Source organism: Centroberyx affinis, unplaced genomic scaffold (genome assembly GCF_046629955.1).
Source record: "Centroberyx affinis isolate AG114_WGS23_722 - 3 ecotype Tasmania unplaced genomic scaffold, CSIRO-AGI_Caff_v1 ptg004541l_1, whole genome shotgun sequence".
Taxonomy (NCBI): Eukaryota; Metazoa; Chordata; class Actinopteri; order Beryciformes; family Berycidae; genus Centroberyx; species Centroberyx affinis.
Genome location: NW_027282177.1, coordinates 1,797 through 23,088, shown reverse-complemented (window position 1 = coordinate 23,088; position 21,292 = coordinate 1,797). Strand labels below are relative to the sequence as shown.

The 21,292-nt window shown below is 41.4% G+C and overlaps 1 protein-coding gene and 1 long non-coding RNA gene across 3 annotated transcripts; both read right to left on the bottom strand.

Moving 5' to 3' along the window:
• Positions 1-6,608: 6,608 nt before the first annotated feature.
• LOC139665353 (uncharacterized) lies at positions 6,609-8,623 on the bottom strand. The gene is made up of 3 exons (XR_011696871.1): positions 8,553-8,623; positions 7,145-7,224; positions 6,609-6,983 (listed from the first exon to the last, which is right to left on the bottom strand). It is a non-coding gene; the product is annotated as an uncharacterized lncRNA (long non-coding RNA).
• A 4,377-nt stretch (positions 8,624-13,000) lies between these two features.
• LOC139665358 (uncharacterized) lies at positions 13,001-15,606 on the bottom strand. 2 transcript variants are annotated; one of them, XM_071544350.1, is made up of 5 exons: positions 15,360-15,606; positions 15,125-15,232; positions 14,606-14,863; positions 14,347-14,469; positions 13,001-13,749 (listed from the first exon to the last, which is right to left on the bottom strand). In XM_071544350.1, exons 3-5 carry the CDS (start codon positions 14,733-14,735, stop codon positions 13,469-13,471), a joined length of 534 nt encoding a protein of 177 aa, XP_071400451.1. In that variant the 5' UTR covers positions 14,736-14,863; positions 15,125-15,232; positions 15,360-15,606; the 3' UTR covers positions 13,001-13,468. The 2 variants fall into 2 exon arrangements, with proteins under 2 accessions (XP_071400451.1, XP_071400453.1); XM_071544352.1 differs by lacking the exons at positions 15,125-15,232; positions 15,360-15,606 and having other exon boundaries at positions 14,606-14,963.
• Between the last annotated feature and the right edge of the window lie 5,686 nt (positions 15,607-21,292).

Genomic DNA, 21,292 nt, shown 5'->3' with positions numbered 1-21,292 from the left:
CTTACCACTTGCTGCACGATCCGAATCCAGTGAACTCTGGCTCTCTCACTCCACTGATGACCCTCATGAGCCTACATTAGGCCTCAAGTGGAGCTGTTGCACTGACATGTTGGGATACAAGCATAGAGCTGCAGCCATACCCAGCTCTGCAGCACCCACGCTACGATATATCTATCGGATACTTGCAAGCCAGTATGACCCTTTGGGGTACATCCTTCCCTTCACCACCAGGGCTAAAATACTGGTGCAAGAGCTATGGAAGACAGAGAGGGGTTGGGATGATCCAATCGAACCAGCCGGCCTTGTTGATCAATGGAAGGCTTGGGAGAGTGAACTCTGCTGCTTATCAGATGTGAAATTTCCTCGTTGCTATGAGCCATCATATCTTAACACTACCACCACAACACGAGAGCTCCACATCTTTTGTGATGCTTCAGAGAGAGCGTATGTTTCAGTTGCCTACTTCCGCTCCAATGATCAACACGGGCAGATATCTGTGTCCTTCATTATGCCCAAGTCAAGGGTAGCCCCTAGGAAACAGATCTCCATGCCCCGACTCGAGTTGTGTGCCGCCCTCTCTGGCGCTCAGCTGGCATCCCTGATCCAGAAGGAAATCAACTTATCGATCCAAAAAACTACCTTTTGGAGTGATTCTACCACAGTGTTGCAATGGCTGAAGCCTGACTCATGATGATATAAAGTGTTTGTGGGCACACGTATCACTGAGATCCAAGAGCTGACAAAGGCTGAGGATTGGAGGTATGTGGACAGCGCCTACAACCCCGCTGATGATCTCACTCGGGGAAAGTCCCTGTCAGACCTAGCTCAACCACAGAGCTGGAGTCAAGGTCCGCCTTTCCTGCTCCTCTCTGGCACACAGTGGCCAACCCTTGAACTCTCCACTCATTCTGAAGGGGAGGCTAGTGAGTTGAGGAAACCCACCAGTATCCTCAGTACATCTCTGCACTCTTACTCCGATCTGGCATCCCTGGATGTTTCTCAGTGTGGGACTTGGAAGGATGCTCTCACAACGGCAGCTGATCTTCTTGCCAGCTCCTCAATGTCAGATCCTACCCTGACCGCAGAGATTATCCTTCTCAGGAAAGCCCAGGAGGACAACTTTCCAGCTGAGCTTGCCGCCTTACAATCTGGCAAGAGTATCTCATCGAACAGCAGGTGGTTGTCTCTGGCTCCTGAGCTCGACCAAAGCCTAGGCCTCATCCGTGTAGGAGGAAGGCTCCGGAGAGCTACTGATCTTGACTCGGAGATGATCCATCCCATTGTCTTGGACCCCAACCACCACATCTCTCAGCTCCTCATCAAAGATCATGATGAGCGCCTATTGCACCCAGGACCAGAGAGAGTCTTTAGTGAAATCCGCTGGAGATACTGGTTGCTGAGAGGAAGAGCAGCCATCCGACAGCATCAGCGCTCATGCCAGCATTGTCAAAGATGGAGAGCCTCTCCAGATGTACCCAAAATGGCGGATCTGCCACCAGCACGACTGCTTCTCTTCAGACCGGCATTCTGGTCAACTGGAGTCGGTTGCTTCGGTCCATTCAAAATAAAGATCGGTCGTCGGACAGAGAAACGCTGGGGCATAATCTTCAAATGCATGACAACACGCTGCGTTCACTTGGATATCCTTGAAAATCTAGACACCGATGCCTTTCTTTTGGCCTTCCGTCGATTCGTTTCGAGGAGAGGTCAGCCCCATGAACTTTTCTCAGATCGGGGCACTAACTTCCGAGGAGGGCAGGCAGAGCTGGATAGGGCTTTCAACACTATGGCGCCAAGTTTGCAAGAACAGCTGCTTGACCACCAGATCATTTTCCGCTTCAATCCCCCTGGTTCCCCACATTTTGGGGGCATCTGGGAAAGGGAGATCAAGTCAGTCAAGGATGCTCTGCGAGTAGTTCTAGGGAGCCAGTCAGTTTCTGAAGCGGTCCTGCGCACGGTTCTAGTAGAAGTTGAAGGCATCATGAACTCCAAACCGCTTGGATATGTTTCATCTGACGTTACAGACCCTGACCCTGTCACTCCAAATATGCTCCTCATGGGGCGGCGGGATGCTTCACTTCCTCAGGTGGTGTACAACAATGATGAGCTCATTGGGAAGCGACGTTGGCGCCATAGCCAAATTCTTACAGACCATTTCTGGGCGAGCTTCATCCGTCATTATCTTCCCAATCTGCAAATACGCCCTAAGTGGCATATCGACACCAGCAACCTTGAAAGTGGTAAAGTTGTATTGATTGTGGACCCTCAGCTCCCCTGTTCTCTCTGGCCCATCGGAAGAGTGATCCAAACACACCCTGGACCGGATGGTCGGGTCAGAACAGCAGAGGTACAGGTCAAAACCCAAACTTACCTCAGACCAGTTGCACGGCTAGTTCTATTGCCTGAGCTCAAAGATGACGACGCATAATGGACATGAATGTAGATTCAAAACTGCTCACAGTTTTGGGGGTGGCAATGTTGAAAGTCTTCCATGTCTGTGATCACCCCTGTTGAGCTCTGGGAGGAGCAACAAGCACACACCTGCTGTCTGAGGTCAGCCAGACACAGGTGTGCTCAATCTGCCTTTGAGCCTGAGCCTCTCATAACTAGGAGGAGAAACCATTGTTCCGTTTGTTCTGCCACCAACCAGACAGGCCTTCCCTTTGTGCTCGCCAAGTGCGTCTAAAGTGAGTGATACATGAAGTTGATTGCTTAACCTTTAGCTTATTGGGTTATTATTTCATTCCTTATCAGTTTGATTATATAATGTGTTTGTATATATCCATTTATGGCTAATTCCAGTGTTCAGCTGATGTATTGTTTGTGTATGTTTGAAAATCAGTCTAATTCCATTCAATGCCAACTGAGAATTTGAGTTTAAGCATTTGTGTTAAGTTGAGAAATTTGTAACTGTTTCTAAATGCCATATGGATTTCTGTTTGTGTGCTCTATACAGAACCCACCACTTAATGGCGTTAAAGGGAATGTCCAAGCCGCAATAAATCTCCTTTGTTGGTGGAACCTGCCGTCTCCTCTCCCTAATTCCAGTGCCTCATATCCAACACTGTATGTCCCTAGGCTCCAGCCCTCACCAATTAGGTCACACCTAAAACAATCACTATCCAAATCACACTGTTTGGTGGTGTTACTTGTAAGATTTTCAAGTTTGACTCAAGATACTAATGACTCCTTATCCGCAGGCAATACCGCTACACAGCCTACAGGCAGGTTGTCCACTGGGCCTATGGCATTCTGGTGAGGCACAGAAGGAAACCGTTGTCGTTGTGTGCCATATTCACCACAGGACATCAGTTTAATACCCAGCGTGCAAACAGTGGTTCCTGGTGCAAGCCTTTTCCGTTTGAGATTATAAGCAGAGAGAAAGTCGGAGTGTTTCCACAGTTCATATTCTGTATTTGTATTTGTCTTATTTGCAGTTTATTATTAGAACATGACTGCACTGATAATTGAAGTCTTCATTTATGGAGGATATTTGTATATGTTATAACCCTGCTAGCTATTAGTATTAGGCTACTGCTGCATGTAGTCCTAGTCATTAATGCTGCATCAATTGGATACATTACCAATGTATCCTGCCACCTGTATTGCTTCTTGATCTGAATTGTATCACAAAAACTGTTTTATACATTAGGACACAATTTGTTTTGATTAAAATTAGAATTTATTGATCATCGGGTAAGTGAGGTGAGAAGTGAACTTGAAGTACTTTTTGTACATTCCTCCTTCTGAAACTGAATGCCGTGCAAGATACAGGCCAACAGCTTCATCCTTGGTGATCTGCTGGCAGGATCTGGACAGGGGACCTGGTGCAGTGGAGGACATGGCTGCACTGCTCTCTTGTAGAGCTGTTGGTGACCTGGAGTAGTTCTTCCTCAGAGACTCCATCAGGGCCGATGCATATGCTGGGCGAGAAGAAACATTATTTGAGCACATTCAGCAATATGGCTGGTGAGGCATGCACAGTACAAAGAACATAAATCACATTTGAAGATCGAAATTGCTAACTGTATGATGGCTTCTACTTGATAGGGCGGACTACCCAACCACCCTTACAGACCCTAGTAGTAGTGTACCACATAGCGCGCCTCCCCATCATTGGTGGCAGCTATTGGGATTATAATGCAAGGCTGCCAAGAGGAGCCTGTAGACAAAGTAAATTATGAAATTCACCAATGATAATTGCCTATATGGATATGAATAAATCCAAAGGAAACAGCACATGGAAAGTGTGTAGAACCTTTTTTGTTGTGTTGTGCATAGTGCTAGGGCTACACTGCCACCTTGTGGCTAACCTGTGTTTACCTGGAGATTTCTGTCGGTGATGATGACTGACACTTGCATGCCTTGCTCCTCCTGTGCTTCAGACCCTCCAGCTCACACCAGGTGCTGCTTGGAACCTCTGAGCTCTGTAAAGCACATTATTCAATAATTTCACTCACTGACATTTCATCAGACAAATGCATAACTTTATGAAAAGTGTCTTTGGTTAGACTGACCTGGACAAGCTGAAGGTCCAAAACTTTGTTCACTCTGTCCTCTATCAGAGAGTAAGTGCCATATTTAGCACAATGGCCAGGAGAGTCTGACCTAGGGATATCAAAAATAACAGTCTGATTTAGGCATTATAGCATGGAAAATACATAAATTACACTATCAATATAGCAAATATTGTTTTGACCTGCTTGCTCTCTGAATGATAGGCCTATAGTGTCTTACCTGCAGTCACCAGAGAGGATTAGTCCTCCCCCCATCTCCTTCAGCTCTGTGATGATCCCTGCCTGCTCACTCTGCCAGGTCTGCATGATGGTGGGGATGGTGTAATGGCACTGATGATGGAAGTAGGTGCTGGCACTGATGGGCAAATGGTGAACAGGGACATCAGCTGGCTTTGGCACTCAATGAACTTGTCAGCAGCACTGAAAAAAGAGGAAGATTGATCAATGTTTTGACTGTGAGACAAGGGGTTGATACACATCATGTTGTAGAATGTCTTACATGACAGTGGGTCACCGTCGATCTGGACTCGACGCCCCTGATGATGGAGTCCCCGATGATGAGGGTTGAGGCTGAGGCTGTGATGAAGGGCCGTCGAGGGAGCAGCGACGACTACCGTGTAGCGAGGCCGGTCCGGACGCTGAGGAAAGTGCTGCGGTGAGGAGGCGGCATCACTCTTGGGAGGGGAGTGAAATCCTGCTGGTTCGGAGCGAGGAAGACCTCCAGAGCGTCGGATCACGGCCTCCTTCACCATCTTATGGCGGGAAGAGGAGGTCACTGCCCGGGGAGGGGGCCGCTTATTTGGCTACAGTCCTCACAGGGCATAGCTGAAGTTCACTTTGTTCAGCTTGGCCACAGGCTAAAGAGCCTAGCCAAGCAAATAGCCGGGGCGGCTTGGCTATCAAGCTGGCAGAATATAGTCCAATAAAAAGAAAACCCAACTGGGAAATCTCGTAAAACCAATGGAGCTGTGATAAAATAGTATTAAACAAATAAAACCACTAAAATTGATTTTGATCAGTGGGTTAAAATATTTAAATTAAATTAAATTAAATTAAATTAAATTAAATTAAATTAAATTAAATTAAATTAAATTAAATTATAGGACACAGAGTAAACACAGAGTCCAGTGACACGGTTAGGTCCCAGCATGCTGATCCCCACCTGACCGTCATGGAAGTGTACCCGAGCAACTGCTCTAATCGCTGTTTTGCACAAAAACAACAAACTAAAACAACAAACCAACGAGCCCATGAAGGACTACAAGCTTCAACCTGCCGGGAAAGTCAGTTCTACTTAACAAATTTAGCTGTCAACTATTATATATACTATTATATTATATACCAAAATGTGTGTGGATCTCTCTCAACAGGACTGGCAAACAAACAGTTCATCAGACAGGAGGAATATGGTAAAGCATTAGGGGGCATCTGCTTTCCCAGAATGACTCCAATTCATTCAAAAAATCATGAACTACCTTTCTATTAATTTTTCTTATTTTAATGGTTGTCATCAAACACCTTTTAACCGTTTCATCCCACACCTCCTGTAATTTTTCAATAACCTTCACATGATGCTCTTGATGTTGCTGAACCGCGAAGGAATCGATCACCTGCCTTCCACTCTCCAAATGTTCCTCGTACTGTCTGTCAGAACTCTTGCTTGCCAGTGTCGAAAGCTCTTTATGAACAGATGAAATATAATCGTTTAATTTTTCATTTTCATTTTCTATACTTTTGCTCATATCAAATCCTAGTTTATGCTTTTCAAAAATGTCTTTGAACACTTTACAGAACAATTTGAAACAGGTTTTGCAATCATCCAAATTTGGATCAAAATCACTGATATCACAAGTTAAATCTTTAAAAAACCTTGGACCAGTTAATCCCCAACATTTTGTGAAGGCCACATGAGTGATAACTCCATAATTATCGTACCACTCACAGGCCTTATCTAAAAGTTGAAACATGCAAGGGTCAATGTTCTGTCGACCTTTTAAACATGGGCTATTGTTTGTAAAAATAAAAACATATTTTGGCTGTTTGGCTGCATCAATTTCTTCAAGTAGAATTTCTTCACAATGTTTCATTGTTTTTTTTTGTTTCTCTGGATAAACCGCTGAAGTAAACGTGACACTATTGTTTTTCATGACTACAAGAGCATATGCATATTGACTGTCCTTTTTCAATTCTTTCAAATGTGGAATTATGCATCTGTGTAGCTGCTGTGGTTCTTCAGCAACATCAAAATTAATCTGAGACATTTTCATGATGCTATCATGAAGTGTTATTTTCTCTTGAGGCGTACAGTTTGTTATTTTTGTCCAATGGGCTTTAAAACTGTTTTTAACAGTTTCTTCTGTTATTATTTTTTCTTTTGTTTCTATATTCATTTTTTCAAAAATGTCTAAAATACATTTAATTTCTTCAGGGCTAAAGGGATGCTGCTCCTCCTGCTTGACCTTTTTCCTGAAAAACAGAAATGTCAAAATGAATTGAATTCACATGTGTTTTCCAGTGATATTATAACTCTCCAGCTGAAAGTTGCACGTCTGCTGGGTACTGAGAGCTGTAATGTTCTAGGTAGCCAACATACTGTCTGTTTGGGTCATGTGATTATATGAACCTACTTTTGGGGTTCCAGCTCAGTGGAACTGGCTGAAGACAGCTCTCCGCCCTCACGTTTATTTGACGACGGGACATTCTGCTTCTGGAAAAAAAACAATACAGAGCAGTACCGGTCATTATAAAAGTTTTGGGGGCTTAAACTGGTTCAGTTCGTTTTTTCACACCAAGGTTTGCCGGCTGGATGGTGTTTGGACCATCGGGCCAATCACAGTGCTTAAAAACGGAAGACTCCACCCAACCGGGATGCATGGCAACGCTAAACAAACACACAATCAAATAACAGACACATACAGTTTAATCTGAGCAGCGGAGCTGACAAGTTGTGTTGTGAAAATGTCGGGAAAGAAGAAACTAGACATTCTGGCTTATTTTCAGCCCAATGCGAGTGATAAAACAATGAGTTCAAGTGAATGTAACTTGTAATCAGACAGAAATATCATTGTCATTTTCACATTATCCATCTTTGTAACTGAAATAGTAGTTTAATAGTGACAAATTTGCTACCGGTTCGCTAATATGCAAACCTGATGAAGCTTTGTGGAAACGCGTTGTTCGCTGTCTTAACCTGTCTAATAAAGTAATGGTATAAATTATGGTTGGCCTGGCTTCTCCTTGAGTGTTCAAGGAGTTCAATATAGCCTATCAAGGTGCATTAAATCAGTGGTTCTCAACACGGGGTCCGGGGACCACCAGGGGTCCTTGAGGGGGTTCCAGGGGGTCCCCAGCAAATTGATGAATTGTTCAACTTGTTCAGCATTATTTCATTTACAAGAAGTTAACACAATTAGAGAATGAGGAAGAATGACTGTTTTGATCACAGTTTCACTGTTATCTCTCTACCTACAATACAGGAATTCTGGACAAAATCATATCTAACTATAAAAATAGTCTCAGATGTGGGTTTGAGAGACAGAATCTCATTTAAAGGGGGTCCGTGGCCCTATGTGGACTAAATTAGGGGTCCTCGATATGAAAAGGGTTGAGAATCACTGTTATAAATCAGCCATTCCCAAACTTAAGAATGCCGCGGCACAATTTGAAATCTGAAAATCTTCCGCGGCCCAATCAACCCTTTAACCACAACTCTGATCAACACACGAGACTAAGACGAAGTATTTCCATATATATTTTGTATTTCATAAACAGAACCTGTGAACGTGAGCATACGGCAATGCAGTGCAAATTAATAATCCATCCACATACACGTAACAATTTGTAAAGCAACAAAGAAAGATATAATGAAAAAAGAAATTAAGAAATTAAAGTGCAAATAGTGAATTGTTAAGCCCGTATCCTGGCTGCTTGACACTGGATAATAAAACGCTTATATATAAAATGTCACAATATCCAACCCAATATCAACATGAAGAAAAAACAGACAGAAAATATAATTTTTGATGCAGTTATTACCTCCACAGCAGGCAGGGGATTGTCTTCTGGTCCCACATCCAGCGACTCACTTTTACGAGTCTTTTTTGTTATCACGGATTCATTTTGATCTTCTGATGATCCACTTGTGGAGGTTGATTCTCCATTAACACATTTCCTTTTGCAACCTGATTGCTCCATTTTTACTCTTCCACTCCACGTTTGTGTCTCCGCAGACCGGTGACTTTTAAACTACTTTCTGTAACTACTTAGAATGAATCTTTTTTTTTTTTTTTTTTTTTTTTTTTTTTAGTTTGGCCAATCAGAGGCTTACAATCCTCTTGTCAATCAAAAGCGAATTTCACTTTCGCTTCCTTCGAAACGGGAAATTGGCAATATGGGACAGTTATACCTCCTCGGTCGTTTCTGTTTGATTATTATTGGCTGTTATTATAGTGTTTACAGAAGATATGGGGCCAAAATAAGTTTTAAAATTAACTTTTGTTTAATAAAGAGGGCATTGGATTTGAGTGACAACTGAGTTTCTTCTTTCCCCTGGATTTTTCACATGATATGGGAATGTCCAAAAGTAACGGACTTCTGGAAACACTTCCTTATGTTTGACATTAGCTCCTCTCATGTGTTTGCCTTTTCTTCAGTCTTGCCTCACTAATATTTTATTTTTTGTCTGCTTTGTTTAATGTATGTATATCATTTAAAAGAACAATTATAGAATGTAGGAGACTGACTATTTTGATCATAGTTGCACTGTTATCTCTCTCCCTACAATACAGATAGTCATGGAGTTCTGGACAAAATCATATCTAACAATAAAAATATTGTCCGATTTGGGTCCAAGGGACAAAATCGCATCAAATGGGGGTCCGTGGCCCTAATGTCCTTGATATGAAAAGGGTTGAGAACCACTGTACTAAGCTATACCAAGCAAAAGTGTTCTGTTGATCCTTTTTTATGTTATAAATCATTAAAAAACCATTGATCACAAAAAAAGAAACATATACCATTCATATGACCATAATTGTAGCGAGTTGTGGCGGCAGTTCTCATGAGTGATGTCTCCCCCAAAGTTGAAATGAAAATTATGCCTATGTATGTGTCTATGGATATATTGTATACAGTTTTTTTTTTACTATAGTTTTTTTTTCCATTCTATAACATTTTATTTTCCATGTTTTGTGATATAATTACTTTAATCCCATCCTGATTTATCAGATACTTGCAGCTCTATCTTGCATACACACACACACACACACACACACACACACACACACATATGCACACACTTGCAATTTGTAAAATGTCGTGGTATCAACATCTAGAGCAGAGTAGCGTGTAAAGCAGTGTCACATGATTTCCGTGAAATCTGTCCTGCTGCTCTTCTTGTCACATCATGTGTTGGATAAACCTTTGTATAATTAAACAGGTGGACCAATCAGGACTAACAGCATTCCAGAAGTCATAAGGGGCAGAGGGCAGACGATGGATCCGGCGCTGGCTGAGAGGTGGGGATAAATGGGCCAAACATTCGAGAATGGTCTTGTCTAGTGAGTATACCAACATTGTCATGTGATTTCCCTGAAATCAGCCTTCCGGAGCTTTCTGTAGTCTACGTAGTAAAACTTGAGAAGGCAACAACAGATTCGCCAATAGAAAAGAACATAGTGGAGGCATGTATCCCTCCGCTATGTTCTCTTCTATCAATAAAAATGCTATTTGGCAAAGTCATGTTCTCAAAAATATGACCAAACGTCAACGGGATTTGCTGTTGAATCTGTTCACCGACGTGTTAAATGGAAGTTTTCAGGCTATTTTCATGGCTTCATTCAAATGAATTGGAAATAAAAATACGAACGCTACAAACTCAATTATAGTCAGATTTATCAGCCTCATTGGTTAGCAAATGACACTAGAAAGGTGCATTTTCTGGAGAAAATGCGGGTGATTGCTGAGAGTGCAAACTGTGGCTTGTCAGTAAAAAACACTGGTGCAGTTTAGTGTGGGTACAGCTCACCCTTTCTGTTGGCTGTCTGTGTGTGTGTGTGTGTGTGTGTGTGTGTGTGTGTGTGTGTATGTGTATGCAAGATTGGGCAGCAAGTAACTGATAAATCAGGATGGGATTAAAGTAATTACATCACAAAACATGGGAACTAAAATGTTAAACAATGGAAAAAATGCAGTCCAGTCAGTCAACTCATGTAAACAGATTATTGAGAATGAATGCAAATATGGTATTGAGGCTGATCTTGTCACTCCCTGCAAGCATGCACCTAAGCTAACCAATGACAGAGCAGTGGGAGTGACGATAGGGAACTTCCTCCCTGGGGGAAACTTAGAATCAGAGCCTACAGGTAGATACTGGGGTGGAGGTGGGGATGATGAACAGTTGGTATGGTGAGCAGCAACAATTACTGTAGCAGCAGTGAATGGCAGTCTGAGCAGCGTAGCAGCAGCATGGCAACATGACAGAGCGAGCAAGTGCATTCAGAGCTTATATAGACTTATTAAGAAGGGGGCAAAATTATGGAGACCAATTCATTTTATACAACTTGAAGGTTAATGAAAGTTGTATATTACCTTGATAATGCTATTCAAACTTAAGTTTAAAATAATGTTTTTCACTAAATGTAGGCCTACCTTACACATAAACTGGAAATATGGAGGTACGATAATTCATGCAAGGGTTGGACAAAATAATGACACATGAAAAAGACAATTGCAAAGGAAGTTACACGGGCGACTCATATTCAATTGAATGCCAATTAATAGTATGTGTCAGCTTTAAAACAGGAACCAAAGTAATGGTCTTCGTAGATCATGAACTTCAATTCATTCAAGACCCACAACAAATTCATAAAAGAAACCAAACTTGGGTTTGTTTTTTGTGACGAAGAGGTACATTTCCCAATCATTCTGTCACAGAAAAAGAACAGTTGCAGAATTCATTGAAATCCCCAAACTGCCATAATACACATGTCCCTTACCAGTGTATGTAAACTTTTTACCTCAACTGTACAATATAACATACAACACCAGGAGCGTGAGTGTTATGAATAATATAAATGCTAAATGATAAGTGATATATGGTATTACACAGTAGGTAAGTGGTAATATGATATAAGTAGTCAACACTGATGGCACAGTGGTAGTGCAGTGATGAGTGCAATAACAGTACAACAGTCCAACAACTGTACAATAACTACAGTGTCTTGTGGTTAGAGGTTTGCCCAAAAATTCTCCATAGACTCTCACTTCAACACATCAACCCAGTCTGATGTCTCCAAGTGTGTAGCGTGTGTAGACTGTTATGTTACCTATGATAACTTTAACTGTGTTGCTTTACCACTGAGTCCCCATTCATTGTCCCTCACATTGTATGATAACTTTAACTGTATTGCTTTACCACTGAGTCCCCATTCATTGTCCCCCACATTATATGATAACTTTAACTGTATTGCTTTACCACTGAGTCCCCATTCATTGTCCCCCACATTGTATGATACCTTTAACTGTATGACCTGCTTTACCACTGAGTCCCCATTCATTGCCCCCCACATTGTATGATAACTTTAACTGTATTGCTTTACCACTGAGTCCCCATTCATTGTCTCCCACATTGTATGATACCTTTAACTGTATGACCTGCTTTACCACTGAGTCCCCATTCATTGTCAATGCTGCCCCCTAGCGGCACAAAGTCAACGTTACAGTGTGACTAACAAACGAACAAACTAACTAACTAACGGACGGAGACAATCACCATGCACCTTCCAGTCACATGACACAGGCTACTTACCTCTCCCAGGAGTCGATGCTTGTTTATTGATAAAATAGCTATATCAATTAAAACTACCATTAAAATGTCAGCAGTGGTAGACACCAACTGCTTGTAAGAGCAGTTTGCTTGATAGGTGCTTGTGCGGCCACTGCCAGCCCATGGCCTCAGCTCAGGAGAGTAGGTGCTGCAGGGAAGTGGATGCCCTCTGGGCCTTGGTGGAAAACCTCACTCCCAGACCGGACCAGACATTACCTGTCTCACACAGCACCCAGGCTTTGAAGCATGCTGTCTGAATCCTTTTGTGCTCCAGATAGCATACATGAACTTCCGGCAGGAACATGGCCCACTCAACGCCAGCACACATGAGTAAGTATAGGGCAGAAACAATGGATTATTCTGTTGATTCTTTTTGAAAGTATTTGATTATTAATTACGAGATTTATACCATAAAATGATGGTGGAATAATATAGTAAAGTACAAAATGATGGCAAATGCTCATCACCAGATATCTAAACCCAAACAGACATCTTCACATTGCTGTCAAAAACATAGCTTTTCCTTTTATATGTAACATTGACAAACATTCACATTTTATGTTATACCCGGCCTAGGGGAAACCTGAGCACAACACAAAAGCGACTCCCCCCTTTTCCCACTCCCAAGGATGACCAGTGCCACGGCAGATGCAGTCCAAACATAATTGATTTATTCATCAACCAGGTAGCATAGGCGTCGGGGAGAGCATGGCCCAAAACAATAAACAAAACGATCTATAATATTAACAACTAACTTACCTAACTTAACCAAAAGAAAGCAAAAGAAAATACAGGTCTCTTACCTACCTCCCTAACTTAAACAGGAGAAAAAAGGACAAAAGAAAAGGCTTCTCACCCCTACAGCTACCAGGACTGCTCTTTTAGAAGATATTTACAATATGGTACAACAGATCAAGAAGCGATACAGGTGGCAGGCTACATGGGTAATGTATGAAATTGATGCAGCATTAATGACTAGGACTACATGCAGCAGTAGCCTAATACTCATAACTAGCAGGGTTATAACATATACAAATATCCTCCATAAATGAAGACTTCAATTATCAGTGCAGTCTTATTCTAATAATAAACTGCAAATAAGACAAATACAAATACAGAATATGAACTATGGAAACACTCCGACTTTCTCTCTGCTTATAATCTCAAACAGAAAAGGCTTGCACCAGGAACCATTTCTTGCACGCTGGGTTTCAAACTGATGTCCTGTGGTGAACCATGAATGCAGCGCAAGATACAGGCCAACAGCTTCATCCTTGGTGATCTGCTGGCAGGATCTGGACAGGGGGCCAGGTGCGGTGGAGGACATGGCAGCACTGCTCTCTTGTAGAGCTGTTGGTGACCTGGAGTAGTTCTCCCTCAGAGACTCCATCAGGGCCGATGCATATGCTGGGTGAGAAGAAACATTATTTGAGCACATTCAGCAATATGGCTGGTGAGGCATGCACAGTACAAAGAACATAAATCACATTTGAAGATCGAAATTGCTAACTGCGTGATGGCTTCTACTTGATAGGGCGGACTACCCAACCACCCTTACAGACCCCTGGGTAGCGAACCGCATAGCGCGCCTCCCCATCATTGGTGGTAGCTACCTCTCGGCTGCTATTGTGATTATAATGCAAGGCTGCCAAGAGGAGCCTGTAGACAAAGTAAATTATGAAATTCACCAATGATAATTGCCTATATGGATATGAATAAATCCAAAGGAAACAACACATGGAAAGTGTGAGGAATCTTCTTGTTGTGTTGTGCATAGTGCTAGGGTTACGCTGCCACCTTGTGGCTACAAGTTGCATTTTGGCCACTGATAGGAAGCAATATTTCTGTATTCAAATAATTCACTCAGTCAATAGGAATGGGAGTACTGACTGAGTGAATTATTTGAATACAGAATTATGGCTTCCAACTTTTAGCCACAGGGAGGCAGAGTAGCCTTAGCACTATGCACAACACAACAAAATGAGGTTGTTTGACTGAAGTTACCTGCGGTACATGCCAAGGAAGGAGAACCCAGTGTGCTTTGGTGCAAAGCGGAGGATGGTGAAGAGTCCTTCATCAATGCTGTTCGGGTAGCTAGGCTCTCCAGTTTGACAGCTACTGTTGATACTGCATAAACAAATACTTTGTTCAGCATCATTACATTATTCTGCCATTAGAACTGTCAACATATACAGCATTTGTCACACATGTTGAATAAATACGAGACAATGCAGATCCATATATTGTAATCTGTATACTGTACCTGGTTCCAGCCACTGCTTGTCCTCTGCTTCTCCCTCCAGAGGTGGATGTGCGGAGGTGGGGAATGCAGGAGTGCCATGTTCATGGATGTCCTGCACATGGTTCACCATGCTTCGCCACTTGGCCTCCATCACATTTGGGTCTCCATTTGGGGTGGAAGCTGAAGTCCAGTACAGGTGGTTAATGATGGCTGGCCTCCACAGCTTCAGGTCCTCACACTCCCTCGCCTTTGCAGCAGCATCCAATGCCTTACCTAGGCCTGTTTCAGAACAGAAACTAAATGTTAAAAAAGAAATGTTGTCATTCTAATACTGGAAACCTAAACTGAACTACCAACATAAAGAAACGTACTTTTACCAATGTGCTAGACTTCAAAGAAATGGTCCGTTCCTCCTGGACACAACTCCTCCCGCACCCACTTAGTACAATGTAAGAAAATGTGGGTTTGCTGTTAAAATTGTATGCAGAGATTGTGTGTGCATGTGTGTGTGTATGTGTGTGTGTGTATGTGTGTGTTTACCTGGAGATTTCTGTCAGTGATGATGACTGACACTTGCATGCTTTGCTCCTCCTCCTCCTCCTTCAGACCCTCCAGCTCACACCAGGTGCTGCTTGGAACCTCTGAGCTCTGTAAAGCACATTATTCAATAATTTCACTCACTGACATTACATCAGACAAATGCATAACAATACAATATTTGCAAATATTGTTTTGACCTTCTTGCTATCTGAATGATAGGCCTATAGTGTCTTACCTGCAGTCACCAGAGAGGATTAGTCCTCCCCCCATCTCCTTCAGCTCTGTGATGATCCCTGCCTGCTCGCTCTGCCAGGTCTGCATGATGGTGGGGATGGTGTAATGGCGCTGATGATGGAAGTAGGTGCTGGCACTGATGCACTGAAGCCCAAACAGTTTCCGCATCCTGATGGTTCGGGTAGCCAAGCAACCCATATAGTGGATGGCCCCACTCAGCAACAAATTGCAGACAGGCATGTTTCTGACCTATTTCCTTACGAGAAATATATTTCAAATTATATTACAAGTGTCAACACTTGTATAACCCAAACAAAAAATATATATTTATCCAAACAAAATGCATAAAACCTGTGATACAAACTTAATTTCTAAATCAATAAAATTCACAAATAGAATTATTTATCTTATCTTATTTGCTTGGTTTTTGCCCTCCTGCTGCTCCATGATGCCTTGAGTTACCCCACAGCAGGCCGGGCAAATGGTGAACAGGGACATCAGCTGGCTTTGGCACTCAATGAACTTGTCAGCAGCACTGAAAAAAAGAGGAATGTTTTGACTGTGAGACAAGGGTTTGATACACATCATGTTGTAGAATGTCTTACTTGAGGTCAGGGTGAGACTCCTAACACTGAAAACTCTAACATTCAAAAGTCCAAATCTGACCACTAGGTCGGAGGTGGGAGTGTAAGATCTCTTCTTATCTGAGAGTGAAGTGCAGACAATTGATAAAAGATTCTGAGAGTTGACGCCTCTGGAACTGATGCACGGCTTCACTATATTAAGTCTTTCCCTGGTAATAACAGGAATGTTGGTGGGGGAGAAATTATCAATGGGACTGTTTTTGATATATCCTTTCCACTGGACTTTAGCGCGTTATAAAGAAGATACAAGTCCTGTTTCAATAGTTCAGATTGTCGACGTGGGATGTCATTAGTGCCAGCGTGAATGACGACCGTACATACAGAGGGTACAGAGTTAGTAGGCCAGTAAGTTCAGAGATAACATCAGTTACCTCCAGGAAGGAGCTCCAGGAAGGCAGTGGGTCACCGTCCATCTGGACTCGACGCCCCTGATGATGGAGTCCCCGATGATGAGGGCTGAGGCTGAGGCTGTGATGAAGGGCCGTCGAGGGAGCAGCGACGACTACCGTGTAGCGAGGCCGGTCCGGACGCTGAGGAAAGTGCTGCGGTGAGGAGGAGGCATCACTCTTGGGAGGGGAGTGAAATCCTGCTGGCTCGGAGCGAGGAAGACCTCCAGAGCGTCGGATCACGGCCTCCTTCACCATCTTATGGCGGGAAGAGGAGGTCACTGCCCGGGGAGGGGGCCGCTTATTTGGCTACAGTCCTCACAGGGCATAGCTGAAGTTCACTTTGTTCAGCTTGGCCACAGGCTAAAGAGCCAAGCCAAGCAAATAGCCGGGGCGGCTTGGCTATCAAGCTGGCAGAATATAGCCCAATAAAAAGAAAACCCAACTGGGAAATCTCATAAAACCAATGGAGCTTTGATTAAATAGTATTAAACAAATAAAACCGCTAAAATTGATTTTGATCAGTGGGTTAAAATGTTAAGAAATATTATTATTAATAATATCAATATCATATATTCAATTCAATTCAAACTTTATTTCGGACTCACAAAGGGTCCATAGCATATACATTATATATTATTAATAATATAGGCTAATATAATGTAAAATTAAATTAAATAGAATTAAATAGAATTAAATACAATTAAATTAAATTAAATACAATACAATACAATACAATACAATTAAATTAAATTAAATTAAATTAAATTAAATTAAATTAAATTATAGGACAGTTTTCAACACAGTTAAAAACTGCTTTACAATTAAAATATATATATATATATATACATTTTTAGGTAAATTAAATTAAATGACCATTTAGGCCTACTTGTGCAGACAACACAGGTTTACCCGACCCTGCTGTTAGAAAATGACAGCCTACAAAATGGAACGACTTTCCCCTGGCTGACTACCTACCCCAAAACTAACTTGCTCTCTCAACCCTAGTCTTCATGCAAAACTGCAACGGGTGTTTTAAACACAGAGCCCAGTGACGCGGTTAGGTCCCAGCATGCTGATCCCCACCTGACCGTCATGGAAGTGTACCCGAGCAACTGCTCTAATCGCTGTTTTGCACAAAAACAACAAACTAAAACAACAAACCAACAAGTCCACGAAGGACTACAAGCTTCAACCTGCCGGGAAAGTCAGTTCTACTTAAAAGATTTAGCTGTCAACTATTATATATACTATTATATTATATACCAAAATGTGTGTGGATCTCTCTCTCAACAGGACTGGCAAACAAACAGTTCATCAGACATAACAAGAGGAATATGGTAAAGCATTAGGGGGCATCTGCTTCCCCAGAATGACTCAAATTCATTCAAAAAAACTTGAACTACCTTTCTATTGAATTCTAGAACTTCTTTTTCTTTAATGGTTATCATCAAACACCTTTTAACCGTTTCATCCCACACCTCCTGTAATTTTTCAATAACTTCCACATGATGCACTTGATGTTGCTGAACTGCGAAGGAATCGATCATCTGCTTTCCACTCTCCAAATGTTCCTCGTACTGTCTGTCAGAACTGTTGCTTACGAGTGTCGAAAGCTCTTTACGAACAGATGAAATATGCTCCTTTAATTTTTGCTTTTCATTGTTTATAACACTATTGATCATATTATAATATACTTTATGCTTTTCAAAAGTGTCCTCGAACACTTTACGGTCCAATTTGAAATGGGTTTTGCAGTCTTCCAAATTTGGATCAAAATCACTGATATCACAAGTTAAATCTTTAAAAAACTTTGGACCAGTTAATCCCCAAAACTTTGTGAAGGCCACAACAGTGATAACTCCATCATTATCGTACCACTCATCGGCCTTATCTAAAAGTTTAAAGATGCAAGGGTCAATGTTTTTTCGACCTTTTAAACATGGGCTATTGTTTGTAAAAATAAAAACATATTTTGGCTGTTTGGCTGCATCAATTTCTTCAATTAGAATTTCTTCACAGTGTTTCATTGTTTTTTTTTGTTTCTCTGGATAAACCGCTGAAGTAAACGTGACAGTATTGTTTTTCATGACTACAAGAGCATATGCATATTGACTGTCCTTTTTCAATTCTTTCAAATGTCGAATTATGCATCTGTGTAGCTGCTGTGGTTCTTCAGCAACATCAACATCAATCTGAGACATTTTCATGATGCTATCATGAAGTGTTATTTTCTCTTGAGGCGTACAGTTTGTTATTTCTGTCCAACGGTCTTTAAATCTGTTTTTAACATTTTCGTCTGTTTTTTCTTTTGTTCCTATAGTAAGTTTTTCAAACATGTCTAAAATACATTGAATTTCTCCAGGGTTCAAGGGATTCTGCTCCTCCTGCTTGACCTTTTTCCTGAAAAACAGAAATGTCAAAATGAATTGAATTCACATGTAAAAAAAAAAAATACAAATTCTAGAATTTATATATTCTATATATAAATTTGTAAATTCTAAAAAAGTTTTCCAGTGATATTATAACTCTCCAGCTGAAAGTTGCACGTCTGCTGGGTACTGAGAGCTGTAATATTCTAGGTAGCCAACATACTGTCTGTTCATGTGATTATATGAACCTACTTGTGGGGGTCCAGCTCAGTGGAACTGGCTGAAGACAGCTCTCCCCCCTCAGGTTTATTTGAGGACGGGACATTCCACTTCTGGGGAAAAAAACAACAATACAGGGGCTTGGGGGCTTAAACAACTGGTTCGGTTCAGTTCGTTTTTTCACCAAGGTTTGCCGGCTGGATGGTGTTTGGAACATCGGGCCAATCACAGTTCTTAAAAACGGAAAACTCCACCCAACCGGGAAGCAGGGCAACGCTAAACAAACACACAATCAAATGACAGACACATACAGTTTAATCTGAGCAGCGGAGCTGACAAGTTGTGTTGTGAAAATGTCGGGGAAGAAGAAACTAGACATTCTGGCTTATTTTCAGCCCAATGCGAGTGATAAAACAATGAGTTCAAGTGAATTTAACTTGTAATCAGACAGAAATATCATTGTCATTTTCACATTATCCATCTTTGTAACTGAAATAGTAGTTTAATAGTGTCACATTTTATGCGAACCTAATGAAGCTTTGTGGAAACGCGTTGTTCGCTGTCTTAACCTGTCTAATAAATTAATGGTATAAATTATGGTTGGCCTGGCTTCTCCTGGAGTGCTCAAGGAGTTCAATGTATATATATAGCCTATCAAGGTGCATTATATAGCCTACTATAAATCAGTGGTTCTCAACCAGGGGTCCTTGAGGGGGTTCCAGGGGGTCCGCAGTAAACTGATGAATTGTTAAACTTCAGCATTATTTCATTTACAAGAAGTGAACACAATTAGAGAATGTAGAAGAATGACTGTTTTGATCATAGTTTCACTGTTATCTCTCTATATATCTCTCAGTATCCAACCCAATATCAAAAACAGACAGAAAATATAATTTTTGATGCAGTTATTACCTCCACAGCAGGCAGGTGATTGTCTTCTGGTCCCACATCCAGCGACTCCCTTGAGGACCTTTTACGAGACCTTCTTATTGTGGAGATTGATTCTCCATTAACACATTTCCTTTTGCAACCTGATAGCGACCGCTCCATTTTTACTCTTCCACTCCACGTCTGTGTCTCCGCAGACCGGTGACTTTTAAACTACTTTTTGCAACTACTTTGAATGAATTTTTTATTTTTTTATTTTTTTATTTGGCCAATCAGAGGCTTACAATCCTCTGTCAATCGAAACCGAATTTCACCGATTTCCACTTTCGCTTCCTTCGAAATGGGAATTTGGGAATGATATGAAACAATTATGCCTCGTCGGTCGTTTCTGTTTGATTATTATTGTCTATTATGGTACAGAAGATATGGGACCAAAATAAGTTTTGTTTAATAAAGAGGGCATTGGATGTTTTGAGTGACAACTGAGTTTCTTCTTTCCCCTGGATTTTTCACATGATATGGGAATGTCCAAAAGTAATGGACTTCTGGAAAACTGATGGGTCAGCTGGAAACACTTCCCTATGTTTGACATTAGCTCCTCTCATGTGTTTGCCTTTTCTTCAGTCTTGCCTCACTAATATTAATGTATGTATATCTTAAATATTGCATAGCCTACTATCACCTTAAATAATCCTTGAGGCAAGTAATATATGGTGTATACTGGGGAAAGTGTAATGTACTAAGCCAGTGGTTCTCAATGTGGGGTCCGGGGAATGTAGGAGACTATTTTGATCATAGTTTGATTTTTTATGATTTTGTCCAGAACTCCATGACGGAGTTCTGGACAAAATCATATCTAACAATAAAAATATTGTCCGATTTGGGTCCAAGAGACAAAATCGCATCAAATGGGGGTCCGTGGCCCTAATGTCCTTGATATGAAAAAGGTTGAGAACCACTGTACTAAGCTATACCAAGCAAAAATGTTCTGTTGATCCTTTTTTATGTTATAAATCATTAAAAAACCATTGATCACAAAAAAAGAAACATATACCATTCATATTACCACGAGTGATGTCTCCCCCAAAGTTGAAATGAAAATTATGCCTATGTATGTGTCTATGGATATATTGTATAGAGTTTTTTTTTTACTGTAGTTTTTTCCATTCTTTAACATTCTATTTTCCATGTTTTGTGATATAATTACTTTAATCCCATCCTGATTTATCAGATACTTGCAGCTCTATCTTGCATACACACACACACACACATGCACACACTTGCAATTTGTAAAATGTCCTGGTATCATCTAGAGCAGAGTAGCGTGTAAAGCAACATCACATGATTTCCCTGAAATCTGTCCTGCTGCTCTTCTTGTCACGTCATGGTTTGGATAAACCTTTCCATAATTAAACAGGTGGGGCA

Bases quoted from the DNA above. Each gene is read 5' to 3' on its own strand.
- LOC139665358 (XM_071544350.1), bottom strand. From the start codon at position 14,735: ATGGAGGCCAAGTGGCGAAGCATGGTGAACCATGTGCAGGACATCCAT. The intron at 14,470-14,605 runs GTACAGTATACA...TTGTTTATGCAG, and splicing joins CAAGCAGTGGCTGGAACCAG to TATCAACAGTAGCTGTCAAA. The intron at 13,750-14,346 runs GTAACTTCAGTC...CTTCTCACCCAG, and splicing joins TTCCTTGGCATGTACCGCAG to CATATGCATCGGCCCTGATG.